The following is an 18,594-nucleotide window of genomic DNA, read 5'->3' as shown; positions in this document are numbered from 1 at the left end:
ACATGGTATCAAGAGCATAGATTTTTTTCCATGTAAATTCGTTTATAGCCCCTTTGTTTCTTCTCCTCCAACTGTGTTCTTCAGCCTCGTTTTTCAATCCTCTCTTGACGCTTTGGTTCATCACAGCCATTCCCACTGTGTTCGTCTCATCGTCGTGATTCCAACGCATCCAGATTCACCGTCATCCGCCACCGCACGCACCGCTGCAAGACGCTGCCGTGACTAGTATTCTTCTCCTTCCAGATTCATCCTGCGCCATTAGATTGGGCTCTACGATCAACAGCCCAACGCTCTCCACGTGTCACCCCCTTTGCTCTGCGCTGACTCTACAGCCCGCGCCTGGACCCAACCCGGTCCGACAGTTGACCCGCATTCCAGCTCACTCGCCAGTGTGTCCTTCCCCTCCACTTAGACGTCGCCACGTGGCATCCATCTGCTGACGTGGATGTTGACGTGGCGCTGACGTGGCAGATAGTGAGACCATTCCTAAGGTTTTTTAGTGAGCTCTTTCTGATTCTGCACTCCGATTTCTCATTTTCTGCTTCGAAATTATAGTTTTCTCTCATCTCTTTGATCTCTGTGTCTACTATTATGGAAAAGTCAGATGTTTTTGTTATCACAGACAAAAAGGGTAAATCCTGTCGAAAACGTAACCATTCCGAGCACCTCTTCTCCGACTGTCCTTCTGTTGAATGTCGCACATGCCACCAAAAAGGTTACATTAGCTACCATTGCTTATAGCTATTCTACCATTATTGCAAGCTCTCAGGACATTTGATTACTACCTGTCCTACTCGCCCACCACGTCCTGATAAATTCAAGTATCATTTTCGTCCCAACTTCTCTAAGATTGTGCATGCTTTTTCTATTGCTGCTACTACTGAATCTACCACCTCTGATCCTCTCAACTCATCTCTTGTCTCTCTATCTAATATTGCGTCTCTTCTTCAGCATCTTCTCTCCCTTTCTGGTAATACCCCTGTTGCTTTTTTGACTCCTCCAGGTAATTCTAAATGGTATTTTGACTCGAGTTGCTTTAATCACTTGTCTCCATTGCGTATTCTTTTCTCGTCTCTGTCTACCACTACAAATGCACCTTCTGTCAATACTGCTAATGGTTCTCTCTTGCACGCAACACATAAGGGCTCTATCTCCCAGTCAACTCTTAATCTTCCTGATACTTATTATATTTCCAAATTAAAATTTAATCTTATTTCTGTTGGTCAACTTATTGATCTGGGTTTTGATGTCATTTTTTTCATTTCTGGTCGTGTACAGAATCGTCGGATGGGACAAATAATCGGGATTGGACGTAAGGTTGGAAGGTTGTTTGAACTCGAGAATCTTCATATTTCTCTTGTGCCAAATCTCTGTGCTGCTTCTTCTCTATCTACCCTTCAGTTATGGCATTAACGCCTTGCCTCACAGCTCCTTAAAAAAATTGCGTCCTCTTATGTCTTAGAGTGTTTTGGGTTATGTTCCTAATGAATCTTTTGATTGTATTTCTTGTCAAACTTCCAAACAACCTGCTTTATCTTTTCACAATAATTTCTCTCTTGCTTGCTCTCCTTTTGATCTCATTCACTTTGATGTTTGGGTCCCCGCTCTCGCCGCTTCTAGGAGGAGCTCGATACTTTGTCATTTTCATTGAGAATTATTCACGTTTTACTTGGGTTTATTTGATGACTAATCGCCATGAGTTACCTCAGATTTATATTAAATTTGCTATTATGATTAGAACTCAGTTTTCCAAGGTTATTAAGGTTTTTTGACGCGATAATTCTATGGAATACCGTGATTATAAATTTTAACCTTTCTTGCAGAACATGGTACTTTGTCTGAGTTTTCTTGTCCTAGTTCGTCTCAACAAAATGGACAAGCTGAACGCAAATACGGTCACATTCTTGACTTTGTTCGTGCAATGCTTCTTCCTTCTTCGTGTCCTGAGCTTACTTGGGGTGAAGCTGTTCTTACAATTGTTTATATTGTCAATAGACTTTCTTCTTCTGTTCTTGGTAACGTTACTCCCTTTGAGCGTCTTTATCATACCTCTCCAGATTACAGTTCTCTTCGAGTTTTCGGTTGTGTCTATTTTGTTCTTCTTCAGCCTCATGAACATAGTAAACTTGAACCTCGGGCTCGTATGTGTTGTTTCCTTAGTTATGGCACTGAACACAAGGGTTATCATTGTTGGGATCCTCTTTCTAACCGTATTTGTATATCTCATCATGTTGTCTTCTAGGAGCATCACACGTTTTCTCGGTTCTCCTCCCTTGAGTCCATTCCTCCTACTCAGTCACCTTTTTTCACTAATCCCAATGTTGATCTTTCTCCTAGTGATGATTCTACAGGTTCTATCTCGAGTCACCCTCTATAGCCTTCAGTTCTTCTGCCTTTTTTATCTCCTGATGATTTCAGATCGGACGACGATCCTGCTCCTACCTTCATGCCTCCTCCTTCCACTTGTTCTTCTATGGTAAGAAATTCACCTCCTCATCTTCTTTATTATCATTGTTTTTGTACTATTCTTCATCAATATGAACCTAAGTCATTCAGAGAAGTCTTCACAAATTCAAATTGGCAACAAGTAATGCAGGAAGAAATACAGACACTTAAAAAAGTATACACTTGGGATTTGGTTAATCCTCTTTCTAATCAGAAAGTTGTGGAAAGTAGATGGGTATATAAGATCAAGACTCGCTCTGATGGTTCTATTGACTGTTATAAGACACAATTGGATGCTCAAGGTTGTATGCAAGAGGATGGAATTGACTATGAAGAGACTTTTGCTCTTGTTGCTCGTTTCACATCTGTTTGAGCTCTTGTTGCCATTGCTGCGGTAAAAAAATCGTCTCTTAGTCAGATGGACATGAAGAATTCATTTCTTAATGGAGATTTGAAAAAAGTCTATATGAAACTCCTTCTAGGTTATCCTTGTCCTTCTAGCAAAGTTTGTCTCCTTCGCAAAACACTTTATGGTCTTAAGCAAGTTCCTTGCGAATGGTTTGACAAGTTCAGCACCACTATATGCAATATCGGTTTCACTTGCAGCCCTCATGAGAATGCTCTCTTTATTTGTAAAGTGAACATGGAGTTGTTCTTCTGCTTTTGTATGTTGATGACATGATCATTACTGGAGATGATGTTGATGGTATCTCTGATCTCAAAGCCTCCTTTCAACGTATTTTTGAGATAAAAGATCTTGGTTCTCTCAATTATTGTTTTGGTCTCGAGGTCATATCCACAGATGATGGTATCTATCTCTCTCAAGCTAAGTATGCTTCGGATCTTCTTGCTCGAGCCGGTATAATAGATAATCGCACTGAGTCTACTCCTCTTGAGCCTAATGTTCGTTTTACTCCTATGCATGGCATTGTTTTGGATAATCATACTCTTTATCGACAGTTAGTTGGAGTACTAGTCTACTTAACTGTCACCCGACCAGACATTATCTATCTGGTTTATGATCTTAGCAGTTCTTGTCAGCTCCTCGTACTACTCACTATGCGGCAGTTCTTCGCTACATCAAAGGCACCCTATTTAATGACCTTTATTTTTCTGTGCATTCATCTTTATCCCTTTAGGAGTACTCAGATGCTAATTGAGCTGGTGATCCCACTGATCGTCGTTCTACTATTGGTTATTGTTTATTTCTTGGCAACTCTCACATTTTTTGGCGAGCTAAGAAGCAAACGTTCACTGCTTAATCAAACACGGAAGCTGAATACCGTGCTCTCGCTGACATCACTGCTGAGGTTGTCTCGATACGTTGGCTTCTCAAAGACTTGGGTGCACCGCAGTCGTCCCCAACTGATATTTTTTGTGACAACCGCAGTGCTATTCAGATTGCCCACAATGATGTGTTTCATGAACACACCAAACATATTGAGATTGATTGTCACTTTGTTTGGCAACACATCCTTATTGATGTTGTTCGTCTCATCGCTGTTGGAACATTGAATCAGACTGCTGATATCTTCATGAAGACTCATCTTCCAACTCATTTTCAGACTCTGGTATCCAAACTCAAGATGGTATCTTTAGCTCCCACTTGAGTTTGAGGAGGGGGGATGGTAGAGAATAAATTAGAATCAATATTAGATCAATTAGTATCATTTATATTTATATAGCATATTTGTATATTAGTTATAGGATTGTATACTTTTATTACTATGATTCTTCTAGCACATATATATACCCTTTGTACATTGTACTTTTTCACAATCTGAATAATACACTCTTTCAGATTACTCTCTTGTTTCTAACATTTTTCTTCTGGAGCTGCCTTTTTTTTGACATTTAGTGCTTATTGCAACATATTATTACTGAGATTCGGGCAGTTACAAGCTTTAATGGCATAGCCATTGTGGTATCTTACCGTTATCCCATGAAGTCGGCCGTGACTTTAATCGCTTCATCAGTTACGTTCTTTTTTGTCCGGAACATGTATATATAATTTTTTTTGAGAATATATTACTAAAACTATAGGATATTAATAAAATTAATTGATTTTATGTATATATAATATTTTCGATTTTGTATGGATAATTTATATTTATATATTATTAGTGTAAAAAAAATTACACAAAGGGGTAAACATAACATATTAACAATTATAATTGTTATGTTACCCATTAAAACTAAATTCATTTGTTATTTTGACCGGAGTAGTCAACTACTAATAATTCACAGAATCTATATATATTAGCAGAAAAGAAAAAAAAAAGAAAGAAAGAAGATTCTGATTAATTTAAAAATAATTTTGAAAAAGTTCGTTACCTCGGTTGTAGGATTGGATAAAGGGGTAAACCGCTCCGCCCCCGCCAAATTAATTCATTTCAAAGTGAAAGGTTCGTTTCACTTCTGATTTCTAATCTCACCCACCAACGTTTCATTCTTCCGTCACCAGATTTTCTCGGAAAAAAAAAGGGTTTTATTTCAAATTTTCCGGGACAAAACTAAAAAAACAAAAAAGGAAAAAGACTTGAGTTGAGTATATTTAAATTCTCTCACTATAACAGTACTCTACGATTACGATTACTTTTGTTTCCCTTCCTTTCCGTTCCTTCCAGTTTGGGATAAAACTTCTCACTCAGTCTTAACTGTTACCTTTTTGTTTCTATTTGTGTGCTTCATGTTAATAACCAGAATCTCGTGAGTGCTCTCGTTCGTTTATACTTTTATACACATGGCGTGGCGGGGCTTCATATCTTTTGGAAGAATATGGCCACCGTTTCAGGTAGTTATTCATTTTCTTCTTTTCTATCCTTACCACAATAATTTAAACTCAGAATTTGGATTTGGATATTCATTTGATTCTTACCGCCGTACCAGTGGGATTTAATGTTGATTTGGTTTAGGATGTTAAAACTTCGAAGCAGGTAAAATTATTTTCTGGTAACTTCATTTACGTTTTAGCAGGGTTAATTGATGATGGAGACCTGATTATGCTTGAATTTTAATTGAAGCATGGAATAACCTAACTTTCAGCGGTTGTTTCAAATAGGTAGCAGCAAATTTATAGGGATAGAGACGTGTGGTCCATTTCTAATTAGGATGCGTGTGGTGTGGGTTGAAACTTGAGAGACTCCTCTTGATCCGTAAGAAACTTAGATCCAAAAATAAAAATGATCGACCATTTTCGTATGAGATTAAAATGAAGAACTAAGTATTAATCAACATAATTTATCCAGTTTATTACTGTTTCTTCAACTGAAGAATTTTACTCTGATTGATTGATGCATGCAATAATCATGTGGTGCGGGAGGAAAATTTTCCGAGTAGTTTTATGTGACCATTTTGTACTCAAATGTTGCCTCTGTTAAATTAGATGTTTCTCTCTTGGTTATTTCTTCCGGCAGGGACGGATGCCCCGGGTTGATCCTTCTGCTCACACAATCAAATCACATGGGGCTACACTTGCAAGAAATCACCTTCATGATTGGCTCATATTGCTGTTGCTCATAGTGATAGAGGTTATTCTTTTCGTCATTCACCCGTTTTACCGCTTTGTGGGCAGAGACATGTTGGAAGACCTTAAATATCCCATGAAAGAGAACACTGTTCCCGTATGGGCTGTTCCTGTAAGTTCCCTTCCTTAGACAGAATTAAAAGCTCATTGAATTGCTTCCATGTTAGGGGATCCCTTGCTTTGTTGATTTCTGTTTTCATTTCATTACGCCTGAATGAACTTGAATTATGTTTTAATAATAATGGCCTGAGCTAATTGCATATTTTTATTTAATGGAAGTAATTATGGTTGATATGTTTTTTCTTTCTTTGATGTGTCCAGCTATATGCGGTTCTGTTGCCAATGGCTGTTTTTCTTCTCTTCTATATGCGGAGGAGAGATGTTTATGATTTGCATCACAGTGTCCTAGGTAAACTTCGTATTTTGCATACTTTCACATACACAAATTAAAGCTGTTGATGAATTGGTAATAATGTTGTACTTCATTGCTAGCAGGGCTCCTGTTTGCCGTTCTGATTACCGCTGTCTTAACCGATGCAATAAAAGATGCAGTTGGTCGGCCCCGGCCAGACTTCTATTGGCGTTGCTTCCCTGATGGAGTAGAGGTTAGCAACTATCATTTAATGGACAATGTCGTTACATATATATACTAATATAACCACTTGATCATAGTTTCTCATACTCAATGTTTTAGTCTCTCCCAAGTGAAATTTGGCCCCATTTTGTTGTGGTAATGGTGGCATAGAAGGTATAAAGATAATAGGATGCGTCCATCTCTTGTATAGAGTTTCTGGATTATTCCTTGTCTATCTTTTTTATATACTTGTATGGTTTCATTTTATTAGGAGTTTTCAGATGGTTTTACAAGAACTGTAACTGCTGAAATTTCGTACAGAGGGAATGGTCTTTACTTATTTGTTATCTTCTATTTCATTAACCTTGTAGGTTTATGACAAATGGGGAGGTGTAGTGTGCCATGGTAAGGAAAGTGATATAAAAGAAGGACACAAGAGTTTCCCAAGCGGTCATACATCATGTGAGCAACAAAAAGTTTACTGTTCTCTTCTACTACAAGCTTTTGGTCCGAGCAGATTGGAATTAACAATGCATTTTTAGTAGTGAAGTCGAATCATAACATTAAATCAGTTGCTCTCACATATAACTGGGTTGATAATCTTTAAGAAACACGAAATTGGTGAAATGCAGTAATGTTTGTATTCTTATAAGATAGCATATTGTAAATCTAACGAAATTGGTAATCATCATTCACTTAAAATTTTAAGACAGTAGCAACAAATTCTTTCCAAAATCAGTGCTGAAGTTTATTATAGCCAATATCTCTCATGTGCTGTTAAGTACATAAAATAATATCTTAATTTACTCATCAAATCAGTAGCTAATTCCTTCAGGAAAAAGTCTGTGTGTGGAACCTGATACTTATATTCACTTCTGCAGGGTCCTTTGCAGGATTGGGTTTTCTATCGCTGTACCTATCTGGGAAGATCAAAGCTTTTGATCGCCAAGGGCATGTAGCAAAACTATGCATCGTGTTTCTTCCGATACTTGCTGCTTGTCTAGTTGGAATCTCTCGTGTAGATGACTATTGGCATCATTGGCAAGATGTCTTTGCTGGAGGTCTTCTAGGTTGTTCTTAATGACTTAAATAGCTAGAAAAGTTTAAAAATGGCTTAGTCCCAGCGCTGAAAGATCAAATTAAAGTGAAACTCATTTGATTGTGTTTCTTGCAGGGCTGGTTGTAGCAACCTTTTGCTATATGCAGTTCTTCCCTCCCCCTTATAGTGATGATGGTAACACCTCATCTCTCTGTTTGACTTCTTCAGTATTTCAAACCTTGTTTACGTTGATTTCTCCGAAGTTTTTGATTCACAAATATATTTCCAAAATTAAGTCTTTTGTAATTTTCTTATTGCCATGGCTCTACCAAGATATGGCTTTTTATGGTTTTTTTTTACTATACCCTCTCACTCCCTATACCTATTAGATTCTTCTTGAGAAGTTAACTTATTTTAGATAGCAAACAAGATAAAACATTGAGCCTTGCTTAATTAGTCACCTGCAATTTCTCCCTTCAAAGTCACTATTCTTCAAGGCCTTTTCCTTTGTCCCTCGTTTAGAAGAAAATTTTAATCTCCTCATTCAAGTTACCTAGAGATATCAGATATAGCACTTGCAGGTGATTTGACCACTGTAGCAATAATCTAGTTTGTAACGAAGTCGCATTTGTGCTTAATGTGCCACTTTTGTCGTCCAATCATTATTTCAATTTTCAACTGAGAATAAGAACGGATGCCTCTGGCCTATAAGCGTAGTTAGGTGGAAGTTGGTTGTACTAGTATTAAATTCTGCATGATTTTGGATTTGATAACATTTTCAATGACAAATAAAAAATATTAAGGTGGATTTGGCCACTAACTTCAGGTTAGCCATGTGGTTGTGTTTGACCACCTTTACCAATAAGCTAAAATTTTGGCCATTCATGATGTCTGGATCAATGTATCATATACTCCTAGTTTGAAGCAGATTCCTCGAGCTGACTTCAAATTTGTTTCTCTTCAGGATGGGGTCCCTATGCATATTTCAAGGCAATGGAGGAAGCACGAGTCAATTCAAACACGAACCGGGATTCACCTCTTGTGCAGACCATGGAGGTTCCAGGGGGTGTGAATCAAGCACCAAGGAGAAATGGTGATACATTGCCCCCTTTCACTTATCATAGCCCAAGCTTGGAAGCGATGGAGCTTGGACAGAAGTGATCTGATGAATTCTTCTGCGTTAATCTTCTCCTTTGATCCTTGTGACTTTGCTTTTGTGTAAATTGAAATGAGGTTCTCGGTCTACACGGCAAACACTTGATTTTAGCAAAGTAGCAAATATTGTGCAGTTTCTGTTCATGCATTACTAGCACTGTTGCTGGGTAAACAGAAAATGGTGCATGCTTTTCCGCTTATTAAGTAGATAGAACGTAGCTTAGTGGAAAAATTTCTTTAGATTAGTGTTAACATATGAATAATACTTGATGGCATTTGAATAATAATCGTGGTTCTAAATGTTCTAGCTTCCTGTTCACCATTATTCACAAGTCATAATTTGACGCCTCAAACCAAAAATACATCAGTATTACTCTGTTAAAATTTATTATCTACTACGGTTCTTGTAAAAACTTAAATTTGAATGTGGTATATGATTTGAGTTTTATATGTGAGCATTGGACAATTCAAAAGGAGGAGGAATGGTATAGTGCTTATAAGGTTTTCCATGAAACTAATGGATGATAAACAAAAGCATTAATAAATTTGTAAGATGCACATGCACTTTTCCAAGTTATCACGAATATCCAGCCAGCTGCATTGTCTGCTTGCTCGCATAACAATAAAGCCCATAAAAGAACATGTTTCTTGTAGCCCTAAAGGGCCTGCACGAGATTATCTTCGAAAATGAATCATCCTAATTTTTTTTTCAATTATTTGGTAAAGTATACGATCTCTTATCTTAAATTTTTTAAGTAGGACAAAAAAAAATATGAAAGAAGATATTAAATAGTGAAAAATCACACTTTATCAAATAATTAAAAAAATTGAGAAAATCTACTTCTATAATCTTCTATTAATTTTAGAATGAATAAACTTATTACTTGAGCCTCTAGGTTATGTACTATATTATATTATTATATAATCTTAATACAGCAAGTACTATTCACTATGGTATTCAGCTAAACATTAAATAAATCAGGAATCATAGGGGAAAGAAAGGAGACTTTTCCTTGACAGTATGTATTTTATTTTATATATTATTTGAGGTGTATGCCTGAGGAAATAATCATATGCAAATCAGTTGTCACCTCTTCTTAGCAATCAAAAGGTTGCTGGAGTAGTAAGCAATAACCACTCACCCATTTAATGAAAAATTCAATAAGAAATGTCTATAGTCTAAAATAAAGTCCGTTAGGTTCTGAAAATTAAACAGTATATTTCACATATAAACTGAAATTAGTCAAAATTTCATTAATGAAAAAGGGGATCTGAATTAAACCCCTTGCAATTGCAAACGAGTTGATGGAGTTTGAATGGATAACTGACTAAATCCAAATAAGAAAAAGCAAAAGCCAAAAAGGAAAAGAGGCAAAGCGGGGTTGAGATACGATTACGAAGTTAAAGTGCATATAGAAAATATCCACTCTTGCCTTGAGTAGTTATGATTTGTGAACGCAATAATAATAATTTTAACAGTTGTATTGTATTTTACCTTTCCAAACGAAAGAAAAAAAAATCAAATTATTCAAATTTATTTATTATTACACCATTGGCTTCTTTCTATGCCGAAGGTTCTCTCGCCACTCTGTCTGTGTGACCGTGTCGGTTGCTGTTCCTTTTTTTTTTTTCTTCTCCCCTCTTTCATTTTTTTTTTCGGGGTTCTATAGGGAGTTTGAGTAGAGAGCAAATAATTAGTTGTAAATAACGAAAAACAAATAAAAGGTGACATAGGAAGAATCGAAGAAGATTACTCGTAACAATTCTAATCAGCAATTATGAAGTTCAAATTCCCTATTTCCCTTTCATAAGTAGAAAATAGAATAACTGACCCGAAATCATGAAGGAAGCAAATTCCTAATAATTGAGGAGAATACAAAAGATAGAATATCGCAAAACCGCTTTGCGTTGTTCAACAACTCCACGCGCCTTCTCCATTGTTTCTGCTGCTTCCGCCTTTTTTGAATTTCCTTTCTCCTACATCACCACAAACGCGCATTCTCTCCCACGCATTTTCATATCATTCTTTCCTTCTGCTTAGCCTCGAATCTCGAACACGTGCATCTGAATCTGCAGGTCAGTTACTTTCTCTCAATCTCTTCGCATTGTGATTCCTCTTTGTTCGTTGCACGTTTCACTTTTGTGTCTCGGTTTTTTACGCTTTTGCTTCTTAATTTTCTGTTAAGCGCGACTTGTGTGATATTTGATAGCTTAAGTTGACTCCTCCTCGAAAATGCTCTTGTTTCCCGTGAAAACCGCTTCCACAGAATATTAACGGTTGGATTTGTGTGCTGATTGCTGAAACACTCTTCTCAATTGATGATTTTACTTATCAGAGATTCAGAGTTGGATGTGATCTTCTTTTATTTTTATTTTCTTTTTCCAGCTGTGGAACTCCTTGAGACAATTCTCGTTTTTCTTTACCTGTTCGACCGATGAATGAGTTTGAGCTAGCAAAAGGAAGAAAACTCTCCTTTTTTCTTTATGATTACTTTTTGAAGAGAATACGCACTGCATATAGTTATTAACTTGATGATACCGGTGCCTGCTCAATAGCTAGGGCACAGAAAACTTACACCGTGATCATTATGAATTCTGTGGCTGGAATTAACCGTGCGATCTAGATAATTTTGGATTTTATATAGGTGTATATGTAATTATATATTTCTGGTGCTAAGAAATCGTGTGTTGACTCATTCTTGGTTAATCAATTAGATGTCTAAAGGTTTTGCATTCCCCTGAGGAGGTTTAAGAGAACTCAGAGCTTGCGACTGTCACATCGTTTTGGGATAGGTCAATAATGAATTGTCTTCATTTTATTAAAGTCAATATCTTACCCGTGAATATGATTAATTTGAATGCTGCTTTCGTTGATTGCAATTCAACCCCAAATTGAACCGTGAACCTACATTCCTACCTACCTGTTAAAGTGTTTTATATAACGCATTCCTACCTACCCTCATTCCATCTTCTTTTTGCTCCTCCTTTTTTGGAACCTGTAGTCTAAAAGTCCTTACATTCTTTTCCATTTCTCTTACCAATCTAAGCATGAAAAATATATCAACGAAATCATATGCATAACAATATACTGTGGTTCAATGGTAATGACAAATTGACAATGGTAGTGATTACATGTTTGCTCGAGATCAATATGAGGCACAACATTAAATAAATAAAAACCGAAAAAATGGAACTATACATTCAGGTTTATTACTCTAAAAAACTTGTCACTCTAAGAATTTGAGGTGTCTTTGTGTACAAAATTGGGCTTGGGAAAAAGTGGAGAAAAATCCTTCAGACGCCAAACTACATAGTTCTGGATTGTGAATTTTCTTTCTTCTTGGGTGAAGACTGTTCCCCAATCCTATCTACTGAATTAATAGGATCTATCCCGCTAGTGTTCTGTTTTGTCAGTTTCACATGATTTGTAACAGTGTGTTTGTTTTGTTCTCCTTTCTGATTTTGCTTTTGGTAAATTTCCTTAAATTTTATGGTACCTTAATTCCTTCTTCCTATTTTCTCATTGGAAGCAGAGAAATGCCAGAAATTCAATTGGGTACACACACTATCAGATCACATGGAACTAGTGTGGCAAGAATACATATGCATGACTGGTTTATTCTTTTGCTTCTTGTGATCATTGATGCTGTCTTGAATATAATAGAGCCATTCCATCGTTTTGTTGGACGGGATATGATGACAGACCTTAGCTACCCATTGAAAGATAATACTATTCCCTTTTGGGCAGTTCCGGTATGTTGTATTTCCAAGAATTGTCTTAAAAGAAATTTACACCTATACAGATATTAAAGCTATATTACCCATTGGTTTGATCAACATTCAACATATAATCTCTTGACTGTGTACTTTCTGAGCAGATCATTGCAATATTGTTGCCGCTGGTCATCTTTCTTATTTACTATTTCATTAGAAAGGATGTTTATGACTTTCACCATGCTATATTGGGTACGTCTCTGAACCTTTTAAAAGTTTTTTGTTATTTGTTATCCTTCCTGTTTGCAGATCACTGATACACGAACATATTGTAAAATGCACACCAGGCCTTCTATATTCAGTCCTCATTACTGCTGTGATAACTGATGCTATCAAAGATGGTGTTGGACGACCACGGCCAGATTTCTTCTGGCGTTGTTTTCCTAATGGAAAAGGGGTGGGTTTTCAACATCAACTACTGAGCCTGTTTTATTCCCTTTAATGTTGCACTTTGTATTTCATTGCTGAATAAAAATGACATTGGTGCATGACATATCAGGTGTATGATCAAGTAACAACCGATGTTATGTGTACTGGAGATAAAAGTGTTATCAAGGAAGGGCACAAAAGCTTCCCAAGTGGACATACCTCCTGTATGTAGCCTTTGACGATCTTAAATTAGAATTACATTCTCTTCTAATATATTCTTTTTTCTATTTCAAAAATCTTTAGTATAACTACAAAGTCAGAAATTGTTCATGGATGAGTTTGGTTAAAAAGAATAAGGATACGAGAATCTTTGAACCCTATTTAAGAATAATATACTTACGCAAAAGGTTGAGGTTTTGGTGGTATTAGAATAGTTAGTTTATCAACCTTGTGATTTTTGAAAAAGGGCTTCCCATAGAGTTGGCATTTTTTGTGTGGTGGTCCATCTCAAGAATGTGTTATTCTGTTCTTGTTTTGTAATTTACTACTTCCTACATGAATGACAACAATATAAGAAAATAAAGTCTCCTTTTTTGCTTTTATTTTTTTTTAATTATTTTATGTTTTATCCAGGGTCCTTTGCTGGTCTTGTTTATCTGTCTTGGTATCTATCTGGAAAAGTTAGGGCGTTTGATCGTAGCGGTCACATTGCAAAGCTCTGTCTTGTTTTCTTTCCAATCCTCATGGCATCTATGGTTGCTGTCTCTCGTGTTGATGATTATTGGCATCATTGGCAAGATGTGTTTGCTGGAGGCCTAATAGGTTCGTTATTTAAAGTTAAATTTATTATTAACATTTAAGTAAATCTTTTGGTAAAGTTTCTTATGCAGACTTTTGCTATGCAGGGAGTGTAATTGCTTCCTTTTGTTACTTGCAATTCTTCCCACCACCATATGACACTGATGGTATGACTATGAATTGTTATCCTTTCTAGTATGTGTTGCAAAATCTGTCACATCTAACATCTTATACTGCAAGTTTAGTATGTGTTGCAAAAAAAGAATGTTTAACATGTTCTGTGTCCTATATATTCTATGATCATATGATTTGATGCTGTTCCTAATATGATTTAAGCTTCTATAGATATTAACAAAACTATTATTAGATTAGTAAATAATATATTTTGCATAACTGTTGCCACGTAAATTTGTTGGAGCTGAGTGAAAATTTGTCACCTGATGTTTTCTTTCGATTTAAGCAATGGATTAGCGTCTTTGTTTATGCGGCCAATCTTTTGTCTAATTGTCTAAGGACTAAGATCCTCGGCCCTGTTATTCAGGTGTCTTGAAGCATAGATGGCTTTTCGTTTGGCTTGTTTACACAAGTGTTGTTCATCAATGATTACTTGATTTCATTTTTCAAGAATAATATGATACTGTCACATATGCAGGGTGGGGGCCTCATGCATATTTCCGGATGTTGGCTGAATCTCATAATGCCGCTCGACCCTCTTCCGCCAATAATGACAGCCAGCGAGTGCAGTCCTCTGAGCTTCAGGCAGTAACTTTGTATATCCCACCTCACCAGGAGGGAGATACACGAAGCAATAGCTGGGATTCAAGCCCCATGTTAGGCGCACCACAAAATGTCAGGACACACTGACTGCTGTAAAGAGATTGGAAAGATCACCGGGTGTAAAAATTTTACGGGTTTGAGTTTTAGTTGCAGATAATAGACATTAGCATCATCCTGTTAGATATATATGCGGATGTCGATCTCTTTGGTTTTAACTTTTGAGCTTCTTATTGGATTAGAAATATCTTTGTAAGTTCGTTATCCTTTCTTTATAATGGCTTAGTTTTTACAGTCACTTGTTTCCAGTACATATACTAACATTACTCTATACATCATATATCGTTGGTTGAATGATTATTAGTGAAACGTAATTGTTAAGTTAGGTTTAAAATGTGTGTCCAAAACTAATTTGTCATGTTTAATTTTTCCCTTAAAATAGCATAATGGGAGAGAGAAAAATAATTGAATAAACAAGGAGCAAAGCACCGATAAATCTGTAAATACATATTAGTCGCTGTTCATATTTACGAAGTCTCCAAGAGTTTTATAAAGAGCAATCTTAAATGTTTTTGAGTCATCATAACTACAAAAATCAATAGTCATGTATTTAAATACGTGTGCTGTTTAATTTTTATAGATAATTAATTTAATAATTAATTTTTTTATATACGCATAACATGATTGTCATATTAATTATAAATAGATTTTCAAGTTAAAAAATATCAATTATAGTAGTCATGATTTTTTAATTTAAATTGAGTTTAACTATTGACAATTTGACGTACCTAACTTCCCAATGACTTGAAATAAAATGTTTGTTAATGGCCGGACAATATTTTAAAGAAAAATATGACAAAAAATGGAGGGAAAGTCAGCAACAAACGACAACCTAGAACGTTATTTATTCTGGCAAAGATCAAACGGCGAGTGCTTAAAGACCTTGCTTCTCTGTTTGTCTGCTTAGTGTAACTGCTGCAAGCAAAGCTACAGAGCAGCAATACTGAAAAGATGACAATCCCATCTGATAGTGAAGCTGCTTCTCTTGATTCTGGGCTTGTCCGCCTTCACGAACTCGGCTACAAGCAAGAGCTCAAGCGTGATCTCTCGTTAAGTTCTCTCCTTTTTCACCTTTCATTTTCATTTGCTAACTAGTTTGCTATTTAGACCCCAAGAATAGGATATTTTGAAATACTACTATTAGAAACTCACTTCACTTATAAATAAACTACTTGTTTGAGAAGTTTTAGTTTAAATTTTGTTTAATTGATATTGAGAAAAGTTGTTTAAATTTACTGAATGAAATTTGATTTTACTTCATTTCCACAAAACAATTTCATTATTTTTTACTTTTGAGTGGTATGTTCTTTTTCTTTTAACCAATATTTTTAAGTTTGATTTTTTGTATATGGATTAACATCTATATAGAATCTCAATACCTGAACATGATTGATTGTTTTAACTAACAAAATATGGTAAGTTTTTGTTTTAGTACTTGGATTTTGTTTTGGGTTGGATTCACGGTTTTTTATTTTGATTCCTAAATTTGTCCAACATGCAGGGTCATCTCAAATTTTGCACTTACATTTTCTGTTATATCCGTGCTGACTGGTATAAGTACTCTTTACAATACTGGTTTAAACTATGGTGGTCCAGTTTCGATGGTGTATGGCTGGTTGGTAGTTTGTATCTTCACCATGCTTGTTGCTCTATCAATGGCTGAGATTTGTTCAGCATATCCAACTTCTGGTGGTCTCTACTTTTGGAGTGCCAAGCTTGCTGGTCCTCGATGGGCACCCTTTGCCTCTTGGATCACTGGCTGGTATGAAATTTCTCTTCATACTCATTCTTCGTCGCACATTGAGCCAATTCATAATTCATTCCTCTCCACTAGTAGAAATGATGAGTTGCTGAGTATATATAACACAATGTTGGTTTCCCATGCAGGTTCAATATCATTGGCCAGGTATTTTTGAAAAATCACATAATCTAGTATTTTTGAAGGTTTTTGATGACCCATTTGACTAAGTTTTGAAATTTTTTTCATTTGCAGTGGGCAGGGACAACAAGTATAGACTTCTCACTAGCACAACTGATTCAGGTTATCATTCTCCTTAGTACTGGTGGGAAAAATGGTGGTGGATATGTGGCATCTAAATATATAGTTATTGCTATCCATGGTGGGATTTTGCTCCTACATGGTATAATAAACAGCCTCCCTATCTCAATGTTATCACTCTTGGCAAACTTGGGTACTGTTTGGAATGTTGTAGGTAGGAAGAATTTTTCTATTTGAATTCTCTTTTTCAGTTTAGGGGAAAAGATTTTGAATATCTAATTGGAACTTGAAAAACTTTCAGGTGTTTTTGTGCTTATTATCCTGATCCCATCTGTTGCAACGAAAAAAGCGAGTGCCAAGTTTGTTTTCACCGAGTTCAATACAGATAATGGGGTTGGAATCAATAGCAGACCTTACATATTTGTTTTGGGACTTCTTATGAGTCAGTATACCCTAGCCGGGTATGATGCATCAGCTCATATGGTGAATATTTAAGTATTAGTTTATAAGTTGATTTTCAACTTCAAAAATATTGGTGCTATTCATTTACTGTTATAATCCATGCTGACAGATAAACAATGGGAAATTTGAGAAAGTTAGAATTGGATTTTGTTAATGGTGGGATTTAGATTTACATTAGAGATACACACTACATATAGGATGGTAACTATCAAGAAACTAACACATTGTGGTAGCCAACATCCAGAAGTAATTAACCTCTAATTAAGTCACTAATATCTCTAAGATTTAACTTGACTGGTTGAGTGATTATAGGATTGGACTAAGATTTTTCTCTTATTGAAAACTTCAATTTTCAGACGGAGGAAACCAAGAGATCTGATATAAATGGACCAAAAGGAATTATCAGCTCAGTTGGAATATCTATTGTTTTTGGATTTGGTTACATATTAGGCATTACCTTTGCAGTTACTGATATCCCTTACCTATTGAGTCAAGACAATGATGCTGGTGGATATGCAATTGCTCAAATATTTTATATGGCATTCAAGAAAAGATATGGCCATGGATTTGGGGGTATTATGTGCTTGGTGATTATTGCTGTTGCCATATTTTTCTGTGGTATGGGTTCAGTTACCAGCAACTCAAGGTAAATGTACCTGAAATTTGGTGCTGTGCATTTGGCATTTGCATATTAGAGGCTTTATAATATCTCTAGTTGCTTATATTTACAGGATGGCTTATGCTTTCTCAAGAGATGGGGCCATGCCCTTGTCATCATTGTGGCATCAAGTTAATAAGGAGGAGGTTCCTATAAATGCTGTTTGGCTTTCTGTTTTGATTTCATTTTGCAAGGCTCTAACGGTATGTGTTTTTTTTATTTTGTTAAGAAATATTAAATATTTTAAATTTCAAAATACTCTTCAAACTACATCTTCTCTTATTTGTCCTTGGCAACAATGTAGAGGAACTAGTATTTATCTAACTCTGCTAGAGATTCATAAGCACTATTCAGTTTATAGTCTCTAGTACAAGTGTTGTGCTAACCGAAAGTAGAAACTAAATAACAGAATTGTAACTAACCACTAACTGTGAGCTAACCAATTCTACATAAACAATGCTATGTGTGTGTATGAAATTCGTTCTTGGCAAGTATCTAACTCAACTCTAATTCTATTGCAGTCTCTTGGAAGCATGGTAGCATTTCAGGCCACAGTGTCAATAGCAGTGATTAGTATCTATATAGCATATGCCCTGCCAATATTCTTCAGAGTGACATTGGCAGCAAAGCATTTTGAGCCTGGGCCTTTCAACTTGGGCCGGTATGGGCTCATTGTGGGCTGGGTTGCAGTTATCTGGGTTGTGATAATCTCAGTACTCTTCTCACTGCCTGTTTCCTACCCAATAACCATGGAGACACTTAACTATACCCCTATTGCTCTTGGATGTTTGGTAATTCTTATAGTTTCTTATTGGATCATCAGTGCTCGCCATTGGTTTAAAGGCCCTTTAACCAATATAGATAAATGAAGTTGTGTTCGTTATATTTAGTGACTTATATATAATAATAATAATAATAATAATAATAATAATAATAATGTCTCTTGGCATATCAGAATTTG

The 18,594-nt window shown here is 36.0% G+C and overlaps 3 protein-coding genes across 10 annotated transcripts; all 3 read left to right on the top strand.

Moving 5' to 3' along the window:
• Positions 1 to 4,688: 4,688 nt before the first annotated feature.
• Positions 4,689 to 9,039, top strand: LOC112712039 (lipid phosphate phosphatase 2). Of its 4 annotated transcripts, none has more exons than XM_025764821.3 (9): positions 4,689 to 4,850; positions 5,149 to 5,239; positions 5,862 to 6,083; positions 6,293 to 6,380; positions 6,467 to 6,576; positions 6,917 to 7,007; positions 7,427 to 7,615; positions 7,720 to 7,779; positions 8,549 to 9,039. In XM_025764821.3, the coding sequence occupies exons 2-9, from the start codon at positions 5,189 to 5,191 to the stop codon at positions 8,743 to 8,745; spliced, it is 1,008 nt and encodes a 335-aa protein (XP_025620606.1). In that variant the 5' UTR covers positions 4,689 to 4,850; positions 5,149 to 5,188; the 3' UTR covers positions 8,746 to 9,039. The 4 variants fall into 4 exon arrangements, with proteins under 4 accessions (XP_025620606.1, XP_072059630.1, XP_072059629.1 ...); XM_072203529.1 differs by having other exon boundaries at positions 4,826 to 4,988; XM_072203528.1 differs by lacking the exon at positions 4,689 to 4,850 and having other exon boundaries at positions 4,996 to 5,239.
• A 1,221-nt stretch (positions 9,040 to 10,260) lies between these two features.
• Positions 10,261 to 14,808, top strand: LOC112712038 (lipid phosphate phosphatase 2). 5 transcript variants are annotated; one of them, XM_072203525.1, is made up of 9 exons: positions 10,387 to 10,815; positions 11,126 to 11,532; positions 12,273 to 12,492; positions 12,618 to 12,705; positions 12,801 to 12,910; positions 13,013 to 13,106; positions 13,516 to 13,704; positions 13,788 to 13,847; positions 14,333 to 14,808. In XM_072203525.1, the coding sequence occupies exons 3-9, from the start codon at positions 12,277 to 12,279 to the stop codon at positions 14,542 to 14,544; spliced, it is 969 nt and encodes a 322-aa protein (XP_072059626.1). In that variant the 5' UTR covers positions 10,387 to 10,815; positions 11,126 to 11,532; positions 12,273 to 12,276; the 3' UTR covers positions 14,545 to 14,808. The 5 variants fall into 5 exon arrangements, with proteins under 5 accessions (XP_025620603.1, XP_025620605.1, XP_072059626.1 ...); XM_072203526.1 differs by having other exon boundaries at positions 10,580 to 11,016; XM_025764818.3 differs by lacking the exon at positions 11,126 to 11,532 and having other exon boundaries at positions 10,261 to 10,815.
• A 472-nt stretch (positions 14,809 to 15,280) lies between these two features.
• Positions 15,281 to 18,590, top strand: LOC112712036 (amino-acid permease BAT1 homolog). Its single transcript, XM_025764817.3, has 8 exons — positions 15,281 to 15,563; positions 16,016 to 16,276; positions 16,402 to 16,420; positions 16,508 to 16,727; positions 16,815 to 16,996; positions 17,332 to 17,621; positions 17,707 to 17,836; positions 18,155 to 18,590. The coding sequence occupies exons 1-8, from the start codon at positions 15,466 to 15,468 to the stop codon at positions 18,500 to 18,502; spliced, it is 1,548 nt and encodes a 515-aa protein (XP_025620602.1). The 5' UTR covers positions 15,281 to 15,465; the 3' UTR covers positions 18,503 to 18,590.
• The last annotated feature ends 4 nt before the right edge of the window (positions 18,591 to 18,594 follow it).

Source organism: Arachis hypogaea, chromosome 9 (genome assembly GCF_003086295.3).
Source record: "Arachis hypogaea cultivar Tifrunner chromosome 9, arahy.Tifrunner.gnm2.J5K5, whole genome shotgun sequence".
NCBI classification, from domain to species: domain Eukaryota; kingdom Viridiplantae; phylum Streptophyta; class Magnoliopsida; order Fabales; family Fabaceae; genus Arachis; species Arachis hypogaea.
This window is presented reverse-complemented; position numbering and strand designations above follow the sequence as displayed.